Source organism: Nansenia antarctica (assembly GCF_963989245.1).
Source record: "Nansenia antarctica genome assembly, chromosome: 15".
NCBI lineage: Eukaryota > Metazoa > Chordata > Actinopteri > Argentiniformes > Microstomatidae > Nansenia > Nansenia antarctica.
Window position 1 is genome coordinate 28,025,575 of NC_137685.1, and position 22,694 is coordinate 28,048,268.

At 44.8% G+C, this 22,694-nt stretch overlaps 1 protein-coding gene across 1 annotated transcript in view; it reads right to left on the reverse strand.

Moving 5' to 3' along the window:
* ptprt (protein tyrosine phosphatase receptor type T) overlaps positions 1 to 22,694 on the reverse strand; it is a gene marked incomplete at both ends in the record, with an annotated part of 296,589 nt that overhangs the window by 219,396 nt on the left and 54,499 nt on the right. The window contains one exon of the mRNA XM_080545458.1: positions 3,731 to 4,002. Within this exon, the coding sequence (XP_080401584.1) occupies positions 3,731 to 4,002 (272 nt within the window). The remainder of the gene's footprint in view (positions 1 to 3,730; positions 4,003 to 22,694) is intronic.

Here is a 22,694-nt window from a genome sequence, read left to right on the forward strand (position 1 = left end):
TGGGCAGAGACGTCCTCCAGCCCCAGGGTGGAGGAGGGCTGGCGCAGTAGAGAGAGAGAGGAAGAGAGGTTCTGTCTCAAATGACCCCCTGTTCCCCCCCACAAGTACCCAATCTTTTTGTACCCAATGTGCATTTGCAGCAGACTTGTCGGTAAGGCCTGTCAGTCTCTGGCTGTATGTCTTTCTATGTGTGTCTGTGTGTCTGTCTGTTTCGCTGTCTGTCTCTGTTTCTGTCTATCTCTGTATGTCTTTCGATGTGTGTCTGTCTGTCTCACTGTCTTTCTGTCTGTCTCTGTTTCTGTCTATCTCTGTCTGTCTCTCTGTGTGTGTCTGTGTGTCTGTCTGTCTCACTGTCTGTCTATCTCTGTATGTCTTTCTATGTGTGTCTGTGTGTCTCTCTGTCTCACTGTCTGTCTCTGTTTCTGTCTATCTCTGTCTGTCTTTCTATGTGTGTCTGTCTGTCTCACTGTCTATCTGTCGGTCTCTGTTTCTGTCTATCTCTGTCTGTCTCTCTGTGTGTGTCTGTGTGTCTGTCTGTCTCACTGTCTGTCTATCTCTGTATGTCTTTCTATGTGTGTCTGTGTGTCTCTCTGTCTCACTGTCTGTCTGTCTCTGTTTCTGTCTATCTCTGTCTGTCTTTCTATGTGTGTCTGTCTGTCTCACTGTCTATCTGTCGGTCTCTGTTTCTGTCTATCTCTGTCTGTCTCTCTATTATGTCTGTCTTGAGTGTCTCATTGTCTATTTGTCTGTCTCTGCTTCTGTCTCTGGCTGTATGTCTTTCTATGTGTGTCTGTCTGTCTCACTGTCCATCTGTCTGTCTCTGTTTCTGTCTATCTCTGTCTGTCTCTCTATGTATGTATGTATGTATGTATGTATGTATGTCTGTCTGTCTCATTGTCTATTTGTCTGTCTCTGCTTCTGTCTCTGGCTGTATGTCTTTGTATGTGTATCTGTGTGTCTGTCTGTCTCTCTGTTTCTCTCTACGTAGCTACTCTGTATTCTCTTGTCCCTGTGGCTCTCTCTCTGTCTTCATCTCTGTTTCTGTTTCTTTCTGGTTCTTTCTGGTTCTTTCTGTCTCGTCCTCTCTCTTTCCGTCTTGGCCCCAGGAGACAGAGAGGTGAACGGTAGTGGGAGCCCGTGACCCGCGACCCGTGCCAGCGCCGGCCTCGCGCCAAAACAGCTTAAGGGAGGCTACGGCCTTCACTCCAAATGTCATAATTATCTCTAGAACATTCTGCACTGCCACAGAATATCGAAGCGGTCTGTTCAGCGGGGAGCTAAAACAAAAAAAGAAGAAAGAAAATAAGTCTCTCCGTCTCTCTTGGTGACTTAGAGCCGAGCTATACCTGGCTGAAAGTTTGCAGCAGTGAAAAAGCCAAATGATGGGACAGTAATCTCAGAGTTGTGTTGGAAAGTCCTGACTTTGTGGTGCATGTGTGAAGGGTGGTTGGTAGCCAGGCTAAGCCAGGGTGTCTATCCAGTCTGTTAGTACAAGCCTCTCCCTGCCGCTACGCTGTGGCCTTGGCACCTCCCTACGGGTGGAAACATTTCTTAAGCTCTTGTTCTTTTCTGGCAGAAACAGTCGGTACACCTTGTGAATTCTCCACTGCTTCGACTGCTTCAGGGCTTTAAGGAGTAGAGGGGACATAGGGGCCTTGAAGGAGGGTATGTCAACAACAGCAGTTTTGACTTTCAGGAACATGTGTAGAATGCACACCGAAATTCAGATGTAAGATGTTTATTTTTTTCGCTATAAATTAACAGTTTATAAAAACAAAGATTCTGTCCCTATTTCTGTCCCTGTTTCAAATACCTCCCTATTAAAAATATCGAGACCAGAATCTCTAAATAGCCCTACTGTGCTTCAAAATACCTCATGGCGGGGGAGCGCTCAATTAAACGAAACATTTGCTTGGTAAAATGAGCCATGCTCGTTTGGCTAATCAGACTCTCAACAGTATTTTCATCACCGTTGTTTTAATGTCGCTTTACGACCTTGTGCTAGGAAGGAGATACCGGAGCCTGATATTTAAAAGGCAGTCAATTAAACTCAACAACGCCACTCTAAGATGTTTTAAATTAACAAATTGCCAATGCTTTAAAGCAATGTCGACCAAGCTTCTTTTTTTTTTGTGGGTTACTGTTAGGGTATTTGATTACCTTCACATCTGATATAACCAATACAAAATGGCCAAACATTCACAGTACAGTTCAAATAAGGTCATTAAGGAGTACAATTATAGAGCGAGAATTGAAAGAACTGAATTTCATTAACTGAAAAATGAATCTATTAACATTCTATTTCATTTGCAGAGAGGAGATGGAGAGAGATAGAGAAAGGCATTAAGTGGAGTGTGAGAGAGCATTTTAAAAGACAGGGGAAAAAGAGATTGTGAGAAATGGGAAAGGGAAGAGTGAGAGAAACAGGGCAACAAGAAAGAAATATGACACGACAAGAGAGGAGGAGAGAGAGAGGGCGGGTTGAGAGAGTGAGCGAGAGAGCGAGAGAGCGGGAGAGAGGAGAGAGAGAGAGAGAGTGAGAGAGAGAGAGAGAGAGAGAGAGAGAGAGAGAGAGAGAGAGAGAGAGAGAGAGAGAGAGAGAGAGAGAGAGAGACAGAGCAGGGCGAGAGTGGGGTGTGGGCACTGCGCACCTAAACTAATTTCCTCAAAGGTTATTTAACATGGCCATTCTCATGAGAGATGATTGTGGAGAAAATTGTAGCCGAGTGACTCCACTCCCCACTCTGAGGTGCTGCCGGGGAGCCCGTCAACCAGCAGGACTAGAAACACACTCTGGGCCATTCTGACCAGATTGGATGCAAGTTGCCGAGCACACTAGTTGCCTCAGCGTGTCGTAAACCCCACAATCATGGGGCGAATAATAATTACTGCACTGCTTATATTCCAGAAAGGAACCTAATTACCTTCCCAATGTTTTGAAAGCCTCTAAAACATACTTGTGAAATGCACAATACTGTCAATAAAAGGTCTGCAAATAGGTAGTAATGAACACTCAGTCCAGGACTCTCAAGGTGAGAAATATATATATATATTTTTAATCTGTACGGTAATATAGCAATTAAAAGTATTGTAGAACACTTGGAATGTGGAGCTAGTGTCCTTCAGCTGACATGAGGCTGTCTTACGTTTGACTATGTGCCTAAATTGGTATCAAGCTATCATACATGTGTTTTTAATGATTGTTTATGTTTATGTTATTGTGGGAGTTCTTTTGTGTGAATAGTACAGTATTATTCTGGACAATTCAGTCTCAGAATCATTTCAAATAAATTCAGACTAACGAGCTATCCTACAATACAGTGTGTGTACACCCCTCCATGGATATGTGACACGGATGGATAGATATGTTCTAGTGTTTTGGTCCACATGTCGGCATCTGATTTAATGTTCTGACTTTTCTTTCGAAAAGTGTGAATACATTTATGCGTTGTTGAAAATCAACGACACATCGCTAGCCAACTAACCCAGCTTGTTTTGTGAGCCTGCTAACAATGTAAAGTAGTACCCAATCCATTGTGTTGCAGTATTTTGGCTCGACTAGCGAGTTTGTGTTGTGATTCTCAACAACGTTGAAACGTAGTTCCGTGTTTCGAAATAAAAGTCCTTTTTGACAAAATGTTTTGATCGGTTGCCGACATGTGGACCACTAGAACACTAGAACACTAGAAGGTGTCTAGTCTATCTTCCACGCCTCTCCTCTCCGTCTCACCTGGTAAGAGTTGGGCCAGAAGGTGCTGATGGCCAGCTCGGCTTTGACCCAGCCCTCTGTGGCGGAGGCGGAGGCGTTCCACACGGGGTTGCCCTGGGCGCCGCCGTTCACCTTGATGTATACGTTCAGGGCCCCGGGGCTGGCTCCATCACGGCTGGACAGGGAGTAGTGGAAGTCGATGCAGTGGGTGTCGTTCTCCTTCAGCGTGGGCAGCAGCAGGTGGGCCTTCTGCCCTGACACACGGCCCGACGCGTTCACCACCATGAAGGAACCTGCAGGGAGTCACATACGATCAGGGAGTCACATACCATGGACTGACTTAGATAGATGTCTAAGATGATGTCACATACGACGGACTGACTTAGATAGATGCCTTGTTCCAAAGTGCTTTACAACCGCCTCTCATTCACCCCATTCACACACCACATTCACACACCGACTACCATGCAAGCTACCATGCAAGGCGCTGATGGCCCGCTCATTGGGAGCAATTGGGGTTCAGTGTCTTGCCCGAGGACACTTCGGCATGTGGCCAGCCGGGGTTCGGACCGCCGATCTGCCGACCTTTACGCCGGCTCTACCTCCTGCGCCACAGCCGCCCTCATACATACATACATACATACATACATACATACATACATACATACATACATACATACATACATACATACAGTAGGACAGCCTAAAACACTGACAGTCATGACTGAAGGCATGGCAAGGCAAGGCAAGGCAAGTTTATTTGTATAGCACATTTCATACAACAGGGGCAATTTGCAAGTATGCTTTACATACATTATTTATAAATACAGCAAGAGCAGCATAGTAAGAAAATAAAAATTACAATGAATAAAAGCAAATATAAGAAGTAAATAGATAAAACATTTAAGACAATAGTTAATGGAAAAAAGACATTGTTTGTGTTTAAGAAGTGTTTGTGTTTAATCATAACAGCCGCAAAACATGAAGGTCTTTAGCTTAGATTTAAATATTTTAAGGGTTTGGGCCTGTTTGATTTCTTCAGGGAGTTTGTTCCAGGAGCATGCAGCAGCGTGACTGAAAGCTGCTGCTCCGTGTTTTGTTTTTACTCTTGGAAGTATTAGCTGATTAGCCTCAGCTGACCTTAGGGACCTTGCGGGAATATAGGGTGGGAGGCAATCTGATATGTATTTTGGTCCAAGACCATTTTGTGATTTGTATGTAATTAGGAGGATTTTTAATTCAATCTCAGGATTGGTGTAATGTGTTCAAATGTTTTTGTTTTGGTTAGGACCCTAGCAGCGGCATTTTGGATGAGCTGCAATTTACGAACAGCTCCTTTATATAGGCCTGTTAGTAGACCATTACAATAATCAAGTCTACTCGAAACAAATGCATGGATGAGTTTTTTAAGGTCTTGCTTGGACATGAAATCTCTCATTCTTGTTATGTTTTTCAGGTGATAGTAGGCTGATTTAGTTATCGAGTTTATGTGGCTGTTGAAGTTTAGATCAGAGTCTAGAATTACACCAAGATTTCTGACCTGTTTTTTTGTTTGAAGAGAGAGAGAATCAAGTTTTGCACTGACTTTCGATCTTTTGTTAGGTGCACCGAATACAATTATCTCTGTTTTGTCCTTGTATAGTTGGAGGAAGTTTTGTGTCATCCAGGCGTTTATTTGCTCAATGCAATTACAGAGATTGTCAATGGGACTAAAGTCCTTCGGTGAAAGGGCTATGTAGATTTGAGTGTCATCCGCATAGTTGTGGTAGGCAATTTTGCTCTTTTTTATGATGTGTCCCAATGGAAGCATGTAGAGATTGAATAGAAGTGGGCCCAGGATTGACCCTTGGGGATTAATTTGGTCCGATACAAAGATGCCAATGGAGACATAGTAGCTTCTGTCCGGTAGGTAGGATCTAAACCAGTTTAGGGCAGTGCCTGAAAGTCCTACCCAGGTTTTTAGTCTATCTATTAGAATGTTGTGGTCTACACTGTGAAAGGCAGCGCTAAGATCTAGTAGTACCAAAACTGAGATTTTTCCGGTGTCTGTGTTTACGCGAATATCATTAAGGACCGTTTCAGTGCTATGTAGCCTGATTGAAAGCCTGAAAGCCTGAAAGCCTGATTGAAAGTCATCGAAGAGATCATTTAGGGTCAAATAATTACTATGTTGTTCGTGGGCAACCATTTCAATAATTTTTCCTGTACAGGGAAGGTTTGATATGGGTCTGTAGTTGTTTAGTACAAATGGGTCTAGGCCATTCTTTTTTAGTAGAGGCTTAATAACTGCAGTTTTCAGGGTTTCAGGGACGATGAAAGGGAAGTGTTGATTATTTGTATTAGTTTGTTTGCCATGCAGCTAAATATGTTTTTTTTTAAAGCAGGACATTAAGGGCACAGGTGGATGGTTTAAGACGTGACATGATTTTATCTAGGGTCTTGTAATGTAATCGATGGTGTTAAATTGTGACATGGTTGTTATGTCCTCCCTATTTGGGGTTGTTAATGGGACATGTTTTTCATGCCTGACACAGAAGACCTAATGCCTTGTCTAATGGTTTCTATGTTATTGTTTAAAAAAGGATGCAAGCTCATTGCATTTACTAGTCGAGTGGAATTCCTGAGCAATGGGTGTTGGGGGATTTGTAAGTCTGTCAACAGTTCTGAAAAGGATGCGGGCATTATTGATGTTATTGTTTATGATCTTAGAGAAAAATGATTGCCTGGCGCTTCTTATTTCTAAGTTATAGTTTTTAAGATTCTCTTTATAGATATCATAGTGGACTTGAAGGTTTGTTTTTCTCCATCTGCGCTCTGCTTTACTACATTCTCTTTTTTGGGTCTTTACGGATGGGGCAGTTCTCCAGGGAGCTTTTTGCTTACCGGAGATGCATTTGGATCTAATGGGTGCAATGTCATCAATGGTTTTTGTGATGTTTAAGTTGAAATCGTGTAGGAGGTCATTTACTGAGGTTGAAATAGAAGTTTTGGGGAGGGCTAGGGAAAAGTTGGGGGGTGCTGACTCAATAAGAATTGGTGTCTTGTTATCTTTATCTAGCCAAGTCTCAGTGATAAATAAGAAATCTAGTTCATAGGAGCTAATCAAGTCGTTGATTAAGAGAGACTTATTAGCTAAGGATCTGGCATTGAAAAGTGCTAGCTTGAGTGGTTTTGTGTTTGGTCTCTGTGTGGGCTGTGTGTGGCAGGGTACAGAAATTAAATTTGAGGGGTGTATAAAGCATTCTGACTTGCAATTAACTGAAGAAAGGACGGGGAGGATTTGTCAAAATGACAAACTATTGTAATGTTTGTTGTGTACTCAACAGAGGGATTTGGTGAGATGTGAGCTATTCCAGAAGCAATGGTGTACAGATGAACATGTTTTTACCGATATCAGGTAGAGGTGTACAGAGACGTCATTATCTGTATCTGTATCTGCACCTGTATCTGTTCAACATACAAAATGATCTGTATTCGGATAGAATACCGAAAGTGGGCGTGGTTTATATATCATTTGAAGAAACATAATGGCTGACGCGCAGACATGTCAATCATGGCGGTTTTTTTCCGGAATATTAACGTCGGGTAGAATCTGTATCTGTTTCCAACGCATTATTTGTGGCTTCCCGAATAACGTATTTGTATTTGGGTACATCCCTAATATCAGGCAATGGTTACACATATGGATGGGTAAAAAAAGAGAAGATCAAAAAAAGTGATAGTAGAAAGAGAATTCAAGCAGTAGGAAGAGATAGAGAGAAAGACACAAGCAGAGAGACACAGACAGACAGAGACAGAGACAGATGTACCTTTACACAAAAAGAACTGTGACATAAGAGAGCTTCTGGGACAAACTAGGATGAATAGATGAGGGTAAATGTACTCTTACTGCAGCCGTGGCAAAGAATATATTGAGGCAAGAGAATATTATATTCATAGACATGGTTTTGGTGACCGGCCAAGCAAACGTCAACCTTCTTGCTCGTGTGCCTTCCAACACAGCCAGGACTCTGATGTAGAGTAGGAGAGAGGCATTCGTCTCCGTTTGAATACACCCACATCTAGAGGGCAAAAGAATAAAAAACACTTTCTGTGGACTAACTCGTAACCTCTGTTTTATTTCACTTTTATGGGACAGTATGTGATGTTATGGCTTCCCTCAGACCTTGGCTGTGAGCCACTCTAGGGTAGACGTGAAAAATATGCTGTGAAGATTTGGCTAAAAGAATGTAGGACTGAATGATGTGGACTTTCCTCCCAATTCTAACTCTAACTCCGAGATGAGAAAATAGCAATTAGCCGATTATCTATACCCGGTTATTACAGGAAAAGAATGTCCCCAGATGGCAGTTTTTGACGAAATCCTGATAACTGTTATCACAGAGTGAATTATGACAAGAACGGAACTATTCAATCGAACCTCTGAGCATGAATACTTGACCCAGACTATTAGCTGACACCTGCAGTGAGTCAGTTAGTTATCAAGGGCTGGCCTTTGCCCTCCGTTCAAACTACACAAGCGTTAGCATGGCTCCATTAGCATGGCTCCGTAAGCATGGCTCCACGTTAGCATGGCTCCACGCTAGCATGGCTCCACATTAGCATGGCTCCACATTAGCATGGCTCCACATTAGCATGGATCCATTAGCATGGCTCCGTTAGCATGGCACCGTTAGCATGGCTCCGTTAGCATGGCTCCGCGCTAGCAGACGAGCCTCCACTGAAACAATAACGAATTTTGTGACACAGATGAGAATTGAAACGTGTCAGTGGGGATCTAATGAGAAGGTTAAAATGACGACAACCCTCTTTGGAGGCAGCCACCTCTTAACTCCCCAATGATAAACGATGGCCCCTCATAAGAGCTCGGGGACCGGACGGCATTTGGAATCAGCCGATTCATCACTGAAATTATTTGAAGCACATCAATGGGCTATGCACAGAGGAGATATCAATCATCCCCAACCTTGGGTCGGAATGGAGCCAATCAATTCAGAGCGGTGAACCAATCTAGCGGGGACCCTAACCAGGGCATGGCTGGTGAACTAGCCTGATTAAATGTCTTATTCGCCTCAGCCACCGCCGTTTTACATCAGCACTCTCACCACCCACACACACTATCTGACACACACACGCACGCGCGCACGCACACACGTGCATGCACACACACGCACACACACACACACACACACAGACACACACACACACACACACACACACACACACACATACACACACCCACTAGCAACAACACACATCCAATATCTCTGATGTGTGTTAACAAGGGACTTTTTCACCCTGAGATATTTTTACTTGACGAGAGCACTGTCGTTAAACGTCCTCACAGGTTTCACGCCGTGTATGTGCAATGGGGGTCAGAGCATGCAATTACCTGGGACATCTAAAACAATATTTTAATGCGATGTATTTCGGTGACATGACAATGACGTAATATTCCCTTAGAATGTGGTTGTGATTAATGTTCCTGCCTGTAGTGCCTTCCCCCTGACACCTACCCTAACCTTAACACTCTCCACATCTCCTGCTCTGACACCCACCCTAACCTTAACACTCTCCACATCTCCTGGTCTGACACCCACCCTAACCTTAACACTCTCCACATCTCCTGGTCTGACACCCACCCTAACCTTAACACTCTCCACATCTCCTGCTCTGACACCCACCCTAACCTTAACACTCTCCACATCTCCTGCTCTGACACCCACCCTAACCTTAACACTCTCCACATCTCCTGCTCTGACACCCACCCTAACCTTAACACTCTCCACATCTCCTGGTCTGACACCCACCCTAACCTTAACACTCTCCACATCTCCTGCTCTGACACCCACCCTAACCTTAACACTCTCCACATCTCCTGGTCTGACACCCACCCTAACCTTAACACTCTCCACATCTCCTGGTGTGACACCCACCCTAACCTTAACACTCTCCATATCTCCTGGTCTGCAGACAGACACAATCCCCCAGAACACAATCATTTGGAAAGTGTGTGTCAATAATAGTGATAAATATATTTAAAAAGTATAAATTATAATAATAATAATTTAAAGGTTAATAAAGGTGTATATATGTTGTAATCTGGGCACCCTTGAACAAGAGACCTTGTTCTCAAAGGGACTCCCCTGAATAAATAAAGGATACATCAAAAATAACACAGTAACACTGTACTTTAATAACATATATTATTGTATAAGCATGTTGAGACAGTATATACAGTTGCATATTGTTATATAGTGATTTAGTGAATTGTTTGGTAATGTCCTTATTCCATTTCAGTAATGACAAGAATAAAGCTAATATTACTACGAGTCGATTAGATTATGTGTGCAATTTAAAGTAATGTAGTGTTAACCAAAGGTGGTACACAGGGATAAGGTATATCTTTATTCCCCAGGTGTTTTAGAGTGTGCTGATAATACTGTGGAGAATATTAAGAAAAAAAAAGCCCACAGTGACTCTCGCTTTCTCAGATCAATAGTAATATGGGCAGCCATTACACCTATCAGCCGGTGAGTAAAGAAAGCCAAATCGCTCCTGACCAGCTTCACACAGGTAATCCAGGAGGGAGAAGTGCATTGACCAAAAAACACTGGGCCGAAAACTCTGCGTCAGAAATAAACGGCCGAACATTACGGCTATTAGAACAGCGTATTCTATTATAACAGCGTATTCTCTCCACTGAAAGCCTGTCGAACACCATATGAAGAGACGCTGCTTCCCTTTTACCACAGCTAGACAATAGCTGCAGTGTAGAAGTCTCTCAGCGTTCTCTCTCTCACACCACGTAGGAGGTTCGGGAGCCGCGCGCTCCCTTTATGGATGTAGGGATATCATTATATTATACTGTGGGATGTTGTTTAAAAAGTCGGGGCCCTTGCCACACTGCAGAGAGAGAAAGAGGTTTCGCTGTCAAAATACGTCTCTGGAGCTCTGCGAGGTGGTGGTGTTGCGTGCACGCCTACCATCATAACACCCTCCAAAGAGATGACGAATGGCGAAAGCTCGGGCGGTTGTCACTTTAATATGCAATTATCGAAGGGGAGCGTATTTTTGGGCACACTCCTGCTAAGTCAGATAAAGTCGGAGCATTTCTCATCCCCTCGCCCCAGCCGTAATTTCCTGAGACAATAAAGCAGCCTATTTACCACGGTGTTAGATGAGGGCAGTAATCGGCAGTGTCCCGTGGAAAGCTAACGCAGTGGAAATATTGCCCAAAAAAACCGGTTGTGTTTGTGAGGGCCGTAAACTGCGAGGCAAAGTGGGGAGACGTCAACCGCAATGCAGCTGCGGTCAAAACGCAAAAAGCTAACCCCCCCCCCTCCCCACCCCCACCCCCCCCAATGTTCTAATGGTTTCTGATCACTTCCCTGTTATGCTGCATCACACACAGACGCATGTACACGCACACAATTATGCACACCAACAGACACACACACACACACACACACCAACAGACACACACACGCACACACACAGACCTACACCGGGGGCATTCTAGGGTCCCAGGGATGGTGAAAACATCTCCAGCCCACGCCATTGGGCCTCGGCCCATTTCACACATTTAACACGCCCAATTCCCTGGCGGGGGACCCCCCCTTCACACACACTTCACCTCCGCAGTGTGTGGCGGAGATGACGCCACAGCGCCCTGGACCCCATATGTTCCCTGTCTTCCGTGTGTAATGGCCCTGCATGATGAGGCCTCCCCAACCCCCCCCCCCCCCTCCCCTCCATTGCCATGCTCTGATTATCACCATCCTGCCTCATCTGTGTGGCAGTGCCAACACACATCGTCTCCGCTCCCATTCCTCCCCACATCACCGTGACGACACAGGACACTTGAACGCTTGAACACGCATCCCATAATAACACAACGATGGAGAGAGGTGACGGAGACAGAGCCACAGGCTGAGTGGAGGAATTCCAAAGCAGTCTTTTAAACATCAACCCACTAACCCCCACCCCCACCCCCCCCCCCCCCCCTCCCCCAATTGACCCCCTCTCATCGGGGGGGTGGATCCCATGATGGCGTTACTGAGGCAGTGAAGAACAGCCGCCATGTCAGGGTCCCTTTAATGTGATAAGTGGAGGATGGATAATTGAAGTGTCATCATCAGGGGATGGATGCTAGATGACAGTGCAGCTAACGCTTGATAGCAAAAGCAATATCAGGCTCCGATACAAGAGCCTCCCCCTCTGCGGTTAAGCACTCCTTGATTCCCAACCTCCACTTCCCCTCTTGATTACCACAGTCATTCATTTGCTGTGTAAACACAGACACTTTACTTTGGATTTTCAGTTGCAAGAAAAGTAAAGCATCAAATATAATCAATTAAGCTAAATTATTACAAACAGTGTGGTATTGAGTTTGTACTGTGTTTACACAAAATAAAACGTCAATAATAAGAGATACTCAGAATCTGTCAAATCTGTGTCAAACCTTAGTTTGATTTTTCAGAAAATGTCTAGAAAAGGCGACTAAGAGTGTTGTTTTTGACGTTTATTGATCCTTTTGAAGTAGTTTTTACATTGCCTTGTTGATAGCATAAAATAAAGCTATAGTTGCTATGCAAGGTCACGTCTGTTTTTCAAAACATCAGAGTCCTTCAAAGAGCTCTTCCAGATTGATTTGATGTTCACCTCCTTGATTTTGTCCTTAAAGTTTTTTTTTGTATCTCTTTGATTTGTTTATTTTATGAGAACTTTGTCCTGGAACCATGCTGATGAGTTTTAACTCCCCTTTTCTGATTGTGTCAGCGGTGAGGCCTTGTGACAAATCGACCAATCAGGGCCTGGTTGCTCCAAATTGAACAGAAGCACAGAAGCTGCCTATTGTTTTGGGGGGTTTTGTTTTGGGGGAGGGTTTATTACAAGCATGTTAAAGAACAGACCTGCTCATATACATAACACTTGTTATTTTATTCAAAAGAGGGCAAATCACCAGGGAAGATCATAGCAGCCCCTAATGAGCAAAAGGACAGAGAATAACTACCTCAAATAAATCACCAGTGTGGTTCATCTATACTTCTGAAAAATTGAAACAATTGAGACGAAAGCTGCGGGAACAATGAAATGCAATCAACTGATAATCCCCTAAGTCTTGGGCTTCGGCCATTAGAAAAGTGAAAGGCAACGTCCGATGTATAATATTCTGCTGACCTGCATCTTTCCACATCACCAGACTTCAAATGATTGTATTCGCTGCATAGAAAAGCTAACTAAGCCCCTACATCCACATAGCTCAGCTCAGCTCAGCTCAAGTAAACAAGCAAGGAGTACTAGAACAACTCCCGAATCAACAGAACAAATTCTATCCTCCTCCAAATCCCTGGAATGCCTGCTCTTGCTCTCCAGGAAATCAATGGTGGACTCTTAGTATGCATTTTAAGGACAACTGGTGCCGTCAGACACAGATAAAGAAGACAAATGCCGCTGCTGGGTGATGGATGTGGGAGAGTCGTCAGGGCAGCAGCAGAGGGAGGCCTGTCAGCCCCGGAGTAATGTAAGGGAGCAATGCAGGGTTATGGAAAGGCTGACTGGAAGGTTCCTCTCCTTAAGGAGATACAGGCCACGCTTCACCAGGGACGTGTGGGTGATAACCCAGGCCTGTCCCAGGACACCAGCCAGGCTTCACCAGGGACGTGTGGGTGATAACCCAGGCCTGGAGGCAGGGTGACCCCAGCAGGGGATGGGTTAGACCTCCATGACCTCATGTGGAAAGAGAACATAAGAGTAATACAACATGTTCAGTCTTGTAAATTGATGTCCTAACAATATTCCGACGGTTTCTTCATGAGACAACGTGTCTGTGTCGGTGTCTCTGCCCCGTCACATCCTCACCGCTTCTCAGGGTTTATATCATTCCACCTCCACTATATTATTCTCCAATCCTCAGTAAGGACCCGAGAGTGGCACTCTTAATGAGGCAGGTGACGACAAAAGGAGCAGTACTATCGACTGTCGGCACATGGGGGACACACTTTATCCTCATTGACGGTAAGCCAATGAGGCGTCGACCAACCTCTGGCGAATAACCTCGCACGAAGAGACACGTCGAGGCTACAACTCCCGCTCCGAAACATCAGCACACTGCTGCTCGGAGGCCATCTGTGTCCCGAGGATTGAGCTAGAGGAGATCAGTGGCCAACCAGGCAATCAATGGCACCAACAACAATGGCCGAGAAGTTTCTTTTTTTATCTTCCTTCCTCTGCTTCAGTCATCTATCATCCGACACCACTGGGTAACAAAACTGCAGGACCCCAATCTATCAACCCCAAAGAGAGGGCTGTTTGGGGAAATAAGGAGAATTCTAAGGGACATTTATCCTGTTTTAGGCCTTGGTGCTTTTTGCTGGTTCAGTGTGGGATTCGACAGATTCCCCCTTCTCTGCACTGTTATGTGATCGTAGTCCCGGGGAGAGGAGGTCGGAATGAGTGCTGTGGCTCCCAGGCTAGCTGTGGCTCCCAGGCTAGCGGTGGCTCCCAGGCAAGGCACAGTAGAAGAGCGATGTGGTCGTCCCCGTTGGTTGTCCCTGGGCTGAGAAGAGTGATGCGGTCCACCCTGGGTGTGACAGGGGGGATGATGGAGGAGGGTATGGGGGACGCCCATCTCAACATAAACCCTCACCCTGAGGTCAGCCATGATAAAAACAACAATCACACATAGCAGAACAGCACAGCCAGCACCCCCTGTGGCCACATTCTGTAACTACTAAGTATGTCCTCGCAGTCATTATAGTGGGTAAATAGTACTGTAGGATGGGTTATAATGTTGTGTGATACAGCATTATGATGATCTGTTCTTAACTCCGTTTATGATATCCATTATATATGGACCCCACTCTCCTGGGTAAACACAGACAATAACCAGAGGCTAATGAGGGAGCCATACATGTAACAATGTGGTGGTGACTGTAACAGCGTAGTCTAAGGGACCCAGGGGAGGTGAGGGGAGGATGGGGAGAGTACCGTGTGTGTACTGTGATAGATCACCCCTTTCCCTGTAAAAGTGTAATAAAGCTTAATATTGTTACCACATTGCTGATTTATGGAGCTGTGAATTAAACATTGGATTTCACACTCGGCAAGTGATTCACGACACACAGAGGTGCGGTTTTGTTTTCCATATTGACTCTTTACGATTACTCTGCCATTTTGCAGCCCCTGTAATAAAAAAGTATGGGGTAATTGGCTTTTTAATGGGGTTTGCATATCCATACCATTTTGACGAGTTGTCTCCTCTCAAGGCTCATTTCGAGAAGTCATGCCGCTGTGCGATTCTGACAAATAAAGCCGGCGGATTTAAGCGCTGAGCAGTTCCTGAGGACCATTCTAGAAGCGACGCATGAGCTCCCACTGAAATTGTCTTGTCAGAGATTTCGTTGAAGACGGAGAGAGAGAGAGAGAGAGAGAGAGAGAGAGAGAGAGAGAGAGAGAGAGAGAGAGAGAGAGAGAGACAGAGACAGAGAGAGAGAGAGAGAGGCAGAGACAGAGAGAGAGAGAAAGAGAGAGAGAGAGAGAGAGACAGACAGAGAGAGAGAGAGACAGAGAGAGACAACACGACTCATCAGGCTCCCACCTTTCTAGTGGGGAGATTTGAGCAGCGGAGAGGAAGAGGCCACAGCAGTGTTTCTTCGCCCCGCTGTTCAGAAGCGTTGGAGACGCTCCCCTGGTATTGCAGTAAAAGTTTAGAAAGCTTATGTGAAAAGAAAGTTGATATGCTCCCTGTCTGGCCTTTTCCTTCGTTCCGATTTCACTGTGACGGCAGTAATAAGCGTCTTCTCTCCCCTCCGTAATGGTGGAGTTCTATGGACATAGCCTAGAAAACACTTTGTATCTCATAAGTAGGGTTAACACTTAGGCACACAGGGTGATAGAAGACCATAGAATCATGTCATAATTGCTTCTCTGAACACAGGGTTTGAAGTTTGTGTTCTGTATACACCTCAAAGGCTGAAAACAGAAGACAGAATCCAGTTTCTTTTGAAACCGACCCACCGAACAATCCCATTGTCTCTCGTTGACAATGGAAGTGAATCTGTGAGCCGATAAGTACAAACACAGCAAATGGGGTCTTTAAAAAAAAGAAAAAGAGAAGAAGAAAGAGGATAGTTGTCATGTGCCTTGACCTAACTAAAAGCCAAACAGACTACACCAAAGGTATTCTGATGCTGGTGGAAGTTCTACATGCGAGTATTCATTTGAACAAAACATTAACTTTTTGCAGGCCTCTTGACCTTCTGAATTCAGACAGTGGCATAAGCAACACATAAAAGATGAATTACATACAAACCCTGGCATACCTCTGGAGCAGAAACCACAGGCCTGTCTCTTCTGTCTACTGCCAAAGAAAGGTCACTGCATTTAATGAGGTTTATTCAATATCATCCACACACAAAAGCCCCGGCCTTAGTCAACCAACAAAATATCGGAGGCGAAAAGGTAACTTTCCAATGGGCTTTCAGATCGGGCTGATCGTCACTGGTTCCCAAGGCTCATAAAGTTAATTCATACAGAAACCAGCCTTCAACAAAGGGCATCGATGGAAATTACTGGGAGCACAAAAAAACCCACTCAGGTGGAATCTCAATGTTATTTCAGCCAAATCAGTCCTGGGTCCCTGTAGGCTTCCAACAGAAGAAAATAAAAAAAACTCAATAAAAATACCCGAGCCTCCATTTTGCCACACAATTACCAACGGAGGAGCATTTGAGCGTCTTGTCCGGCTCCCTGAACAGTAGTTGGAATACCATTGATTGAGAGCACATCCATTGTGCTACAGCCCATCTTACAGCGGGAAATGAACACAGCTCAGACAGGCTGGGGGGCGTCGGTAATGTGATGAGTCCAGACAATGTTAATTGACTGGATTGGAATGAGGTTCTGTTGTGTAGCCCCTGTTCCCCTGCCCGGCATGAACTGTGAAACGCTGTGGAGTCACAGGGGGGGCCCGATGCCTCAGGCTCACTGCGCACACACACTCTCAATGTGTCTCCTCTCTCTTCAGTGTGGCTCGGAATTCAATTCCATTTCACTTTGTATTACTCACAGTCACACGGGATCTCCACTCTCAGTGGAGCCAGCTATGAGACTCTGCACTCTCACTCCAGCCATGGATGACAATGGTGTGTCGATCTATAGTATGTCCCCAAACCTGTAGGTATACGACAACTGTCACTGTGATACAGCGAGATAGGTGAGAGACATGTAGAATATTCCAGAGCTCCTGGTGTGCATAAAATAGTAGGCTATTGCTTTTCATATTAGCCTAGCATTTGATATTAGCCTAGCATTTGATATTAGCCTAGCATTTCAGCCATGCTCTATGCCTACTGTAGCATTCCCTTCAATAACTCCTAACATCTCCTCAGCATTCCCTAAGCATAGCACTCTCTCCAGTGTTTCCAAGCATAACATTCCCTTCAACATTTCCCCAGCGTTGGTGTGTACCATTCATAAGGCTATTCCCGTTAATCTCTAATCTCCCATAGCGACGGAGAGGCTCTTTCCATAACTCTGTGCTGACCCATCACCTTAGCAACAGCGGTAGCGTTAGCGGAGTCGTTTCACTAAGCGGGGTTTAAGTCCCATACACGTCACCGCACATCATCTATTTCACTCTGACTGAACAGATTCACAGAACAATAAACCATATTAGTACTGCATGTGGTTTTATCACCTAGTACAGAACGTAAATGAACCTCAGGCAAGAATTGGACTGCACATATCTTATTACTACTGTGATCTCCAAATATACTGTTCTGTAAGAAAGATGAATGGTTGGAAAGGGACATACTGTAAAAGATGAGGAGAGGGTTGTCATCCATAATCAGTGTCAGTTTGAATTAAGTCTATGAACTATTTTTCATTATTATTCTGAGATTACACAAGCCCATGCCATATATCAAACAAATTGCTTGTTTAATAATTGGAAAGTTACATTATTCAAGAAAAAGCAGGCATGAATAAAAGTGCGGAGATTGGTAAGTGAAATATCTGAGTTATTAATCATATTCTGTCTATCCAAGAACAGCGGCTTCAAGTGGCAAGCTGTGTGTGTGTGTGTGTGCATGCATGTATCCTTGTGTAAGTCTGTGTGTGTGCATTTGTGTGTGTGTGTGTGTGTGTGTTTGTGTGTGCATGTGTCTGTGCATGAGTTTGTGTGTCTGTGTGCGTGCGTGCCTGCCTGCCTGCCTGCGTGCATGTGTGCGTGCCTGCGTGTGTGTCTGTAGAATACTGAAATGTTTCCGAGTGTGTGAGAGAGAGACGAACAGTGCTCATTCACCTGGGAGAGACTCTGCAGCCCGCAGCCTTCTATAAAACAAGGCCACTGCAGGACAGCCAGTCACTCACTGGGAGGAGCGGGCTGCGGAGAATCTGCCCATAGAGGCCACAGAGAAAGCCAGCTAAGGCCGAGACATCTGTCTACTACATCACAGCACAGCACACTCAGAACAAGTCAATTACACCAAACATAGCCCTAACAGCATTAACCATAACAGAAAAATCAACTGCAATTACATGAATAACATTCATTATTTTGGGGGGGTTTAATTACTTAATATAGGGTTAGGGTTGCAATATCAAGAACTGTAATTATAGGTAATTAGACTGTGAAGCATTCAGGCTAGCACTGTGTCACTCCTTGCCTGGCTAATACTCCATGCTAACACGATCATAATGTATTCTAATGCACTGTTTTATTGGGGCTATAGGGAGTGTACCCATGAATGTAATGACTGCTAAGTAGGTTACTGGCTGTGGAATCTCGACCGTCTCGCTTTGTCCTAGGAGGCTGTCCCGACTCCAGCCAATTCCATGACGACAAACGCCCATATATAGTCACCTCTATTTACATAAGCCCTTTAGTTGCGATTGGATCACTGATGACATAGAGGATGTTCACTGTATACTGTCTGGCACCGCAAGATGGCCGACCCAGCCTTCATCGCTCCGCAGGGTCCATATCTCTAAACCTTTGTTCTATCAGCTTCTCGCTGTGATAAATTCTTTCAAAAAATATGCGGCTATTTTATATCCTCACGTAATCCTCTGTTAATACAAAAATAAAAGACACACAGTCAGTATCATCAGGTATGAGAATACAGCCCATGGCCAACTGGCGCAAATGAAAAAGGGAAAACACATAAACGACCAAATTGAATGGAGATGTCTGCGATAAGCGTCCTTAACAGCCTTTTCTCTTTTGTCCCCAACAGCGTCTTTCAAGCGGAGCCGCCCCACCACACGACAATATGCTCTTATCACGCTGTCGGCTCACGAACGCCATCCTCGTCTCGCTGTGTAAAAGGTATTACTCTCCCACAGGGGGGCCATTACGTCCGCAGTCGGATGGGTTTTAAATGTTTTGTTAGTCCAACAATGGCGTGAGTGAGACGTATGCCTCCCGACTGCTCCTCAGGCCACCTGGAGATCGGCAGGAGGCTCTCTTTCTCTCTCTCTCTCTCTTTCTCTCTCTCTCTCTTTCTCTCTCTCTCTCTCTCTCTCTCTCTCTCTCTCTCTCTCTCTCTCTCTCTCTCTGTCTGTGTTGTCAGACCAGAGGCATGTTGGGATACGGCCACAGGCAGCCTGGCGGTAATGGTCCTGCGGTAAGCTGCCGTCCCCAACTGAGACAGGGTGACTCTGGGTGAGCGATGCTTTGAGTAAGGTGGGGGACAGATGGGGACAGATGGGGACAGTTGGGGACAGTTGGGGACCTTAGTTGGAGTAGAACTCAGGGTCTGGCGAGGGGAACTCAGTATAGGGCAGGGACCATGGATTGGTAGTGGCAGGTGGATAACAGCATTCTATGGACCATTATCGTCTCAGCGTCACAGAATGTATATGTTACACTAATGTAAAGAACTCAAAGCACTGACACCACTGACAGAGACTGTGTTTACACCCATACTAATATTCTGTTAATAGTCCTGATAAGTGGCGGGTAACAGTGACCTGCCTAGTGGATAGTGAGTTGGACTGGTGATCAGAAGGTCATGAGTTCAAATCCCACCTGGGAACACCACCACGAGTGTGCCCTAAGTTACTCCAGGGAGACTGTCCCTATAAACTCTAATTGTACATCTCTTTGGATAAAAGTGTCTGCTAAATGGTTCAAATGGAAATAAGCGAATAAAGTGAGTAACACCCTCATGTAAACACTTCAATCAGAATAGAGCGTCCGTTCCCAATGCCATTTATTTCCGTATGGAAGATTTGATAAACCATATGATAGGAGAATATGATCTAATCTTAGGCATGAAAACTCTAACTGGGCTTACTCGCCCAATCAGAGGAGAACAACTTTCTCTCGTGCACGCATCAATCTCATGCAAAGCGCATCATCAACAGGGTAGGCGTTTGCACAGTCACGCACAGAACAAGCGTGTCATTCCAAAGTTGTGCTTCCATTCGTCAACAGTAAATTCCAGGAGTACAATTGATTTCCCACCGGTCTTAACTCAGATCCACTGATCATGAGTGGGATGATGATTTGTTGTTGTGTCTGTCTAATAAAAAAGGATGAGCACGAGCAGTATAAATAAAGAGAAAAACATTTTGGCCGTGAACAGTTTCTTGCAAAAGGCGAATTGAATTTACAACCATATGAACAGTCGTTTTAGAATGTTCATTCTGATTATTATCATCGTATCATTTCAATCTACAAAAACAATCATACCCAATAAAGTTCACCAACTACATTTTCCAACACATTAATACACTATTACTATGAAAGATATCACTCTGATAATCTTCCCCATTTCAACCTCCATCTGGGAATTAATCTGCGTCACGACTTATCTGTGTGGGTTAACGCAATTCCAATTAAATTAAATCAGTATGTAACACCACACTTCTGCATCCAAAAACTCAGAACAAAGGACTGAACTGATTCAGAAAGAATACTTTCTTTGAGGCAAGATAATCAAGTAAATCAGATAATCAAGTAAAAAAAAAGTTGAACATGTTTGCTGGCATATGTTAGGCTGCCTATCCTACATCAAGACATTCATAATGCTCCTGGATGCTTGTCAAAGTTGATCAATGCTGTGAAATTCATTTATCAACACGACCTACACTACTTCTGGAAACTTCTATTCATGCATAGTATTTATGGAAGATATGGTCAAGTTTTACCGTCTACACAGCATCACACTTTATTGTTAAGACCCCCCTGTGTGGTGAAATAGGGGGCACGCATGGCTGGTGAACCATGTCAGAGACAAACAGACAGAGGTGTTGGCTATGACGACTAGGAGGCCTGACATACACGCAGACATCAGCCCTTCTCTACACCTTGACATCTTCCTTCACTCATCACTCACTCAGTCCGTCACCACTTGGCCACTTTTCATTCATCTGGAGCCATGTGTACGAGGCCAAGCTACCGTTAGAGGGTACGGTCAGTCTCATAGCGCCATGTGCTCGACTGAAAACACTGTCAGCGCTAGGTGTGACGGGCTACGGGAGAGAGAAGGGAGGAGAGGGAAGGGAGGAGAGAGAAGAGAAGAGGGGGGGGAGAAAGAGAGAGAGAGAGAGAGAGAGAGAGAGAGAGAGTGAGAGAGAGAGAGAGAAAGAGTAGTAGAGACTCTAGTAGAGACAGTAGAGACAGAGACAGCAGAGACAGTAGAGACAGTAGAGACAGTAGAGACAGTAGAGACAGTAGAGACAGTAGAGAGACAGTAGAGACAGTAGAGACAGTAGAGACAGTAGAGACAGCAGAGACAGAGACAGCAGAGACAGTAGAGACAGCAGAGACCGTAGAGACAGTAGAGACAGAGACAGTAGAGACAGAGACAGTAGAGACAGAGACAGTAGAGACAGTAGAGACAGTAAAGACAGTAGTGACAGAGACAGTAGAGACAGAGACAGTAGAGACAGCAGAAACAGTAGAGACAGTAGAGACAGTAGAGACAGTAGAGACAGAGACAGTAGAGACAGTAGAGACAGAGACAGCAGAGACAGTAGAGACAGTAGAAACAGTAGAGACAGTAGAGACAGTAGAGACAGTAGAGACAGTAGAGACAGTAGAGACAGAGACAGTAGAGACAGTAGAGACAGTAGAGACAGAGACAGTAGAGACAGTAGAGACAGTAGAGACAGTAGAGACAGTAGAGACAGAGACAGCAGAGCCAGTAGAGCCAGTAGAGACAGTAGAGACAGTAGAGACAGTAGAGACAGAGACAGTAGAGACAGAGACAGCAGAGACAGTAGAGACAGAGACAGTAGAGGCAGCAGAGACAGAGACAGTAGAGACAGAGACAGTAGAGACAGTAGAGACAGAGACAGTAGAGACAGAGACAGTAGAGACAGTAGAGACAGTAGAGACAGTAGAGAGAGCAGAGACAGTAGAGACAGTAGAGACAGAAGAGACAGTAGAGATAGCAGAGACAGAGACAGTAGAGACAGTAGAGACAGAAGAGACAGTAGAGACAGTAGAAACAGTAGAGACAGAAGATACAGTAGAGACAGTAGAGACAGAAGAGACAGTAGAGACAGTAGAGACAGAGACAGTAGAGACAGAGACAGTATAGACAGCAGAGACAGTAGAGACAGTAGAGACAGAGACAGCAGAGACAGCAGAGACAGTAGAGACAGTAGAGACAGCAGAGACAGAGACAGTAGAGACAGTAGAGACAGCAGAGACAGAGACAACAGAGACAGTAGATACAGTAGAGACAGAGACAGCAGAGACAGTAGAGACAGTAGAGACAGTAGAGACAGTAGAGACAGAGACAGCCGATACAGTAGAGACAGTAGAGACAGTAGAGACAGTAGAGACAGTAGAGACAGTAGAGACAGCAGAGACAGAGACAGTAGAGACAGTAGAGACAGTAGAGACAGTAGAGACAGTAGAGACAGCAGTGACAGTAGAGACAGTAGAGACAGCAGTGACAGTAGAGACAGAGACAGTTGAGACAGTAGAGGCAGAGACAGTAGAGACAGTAGAGACAGTAGAGAC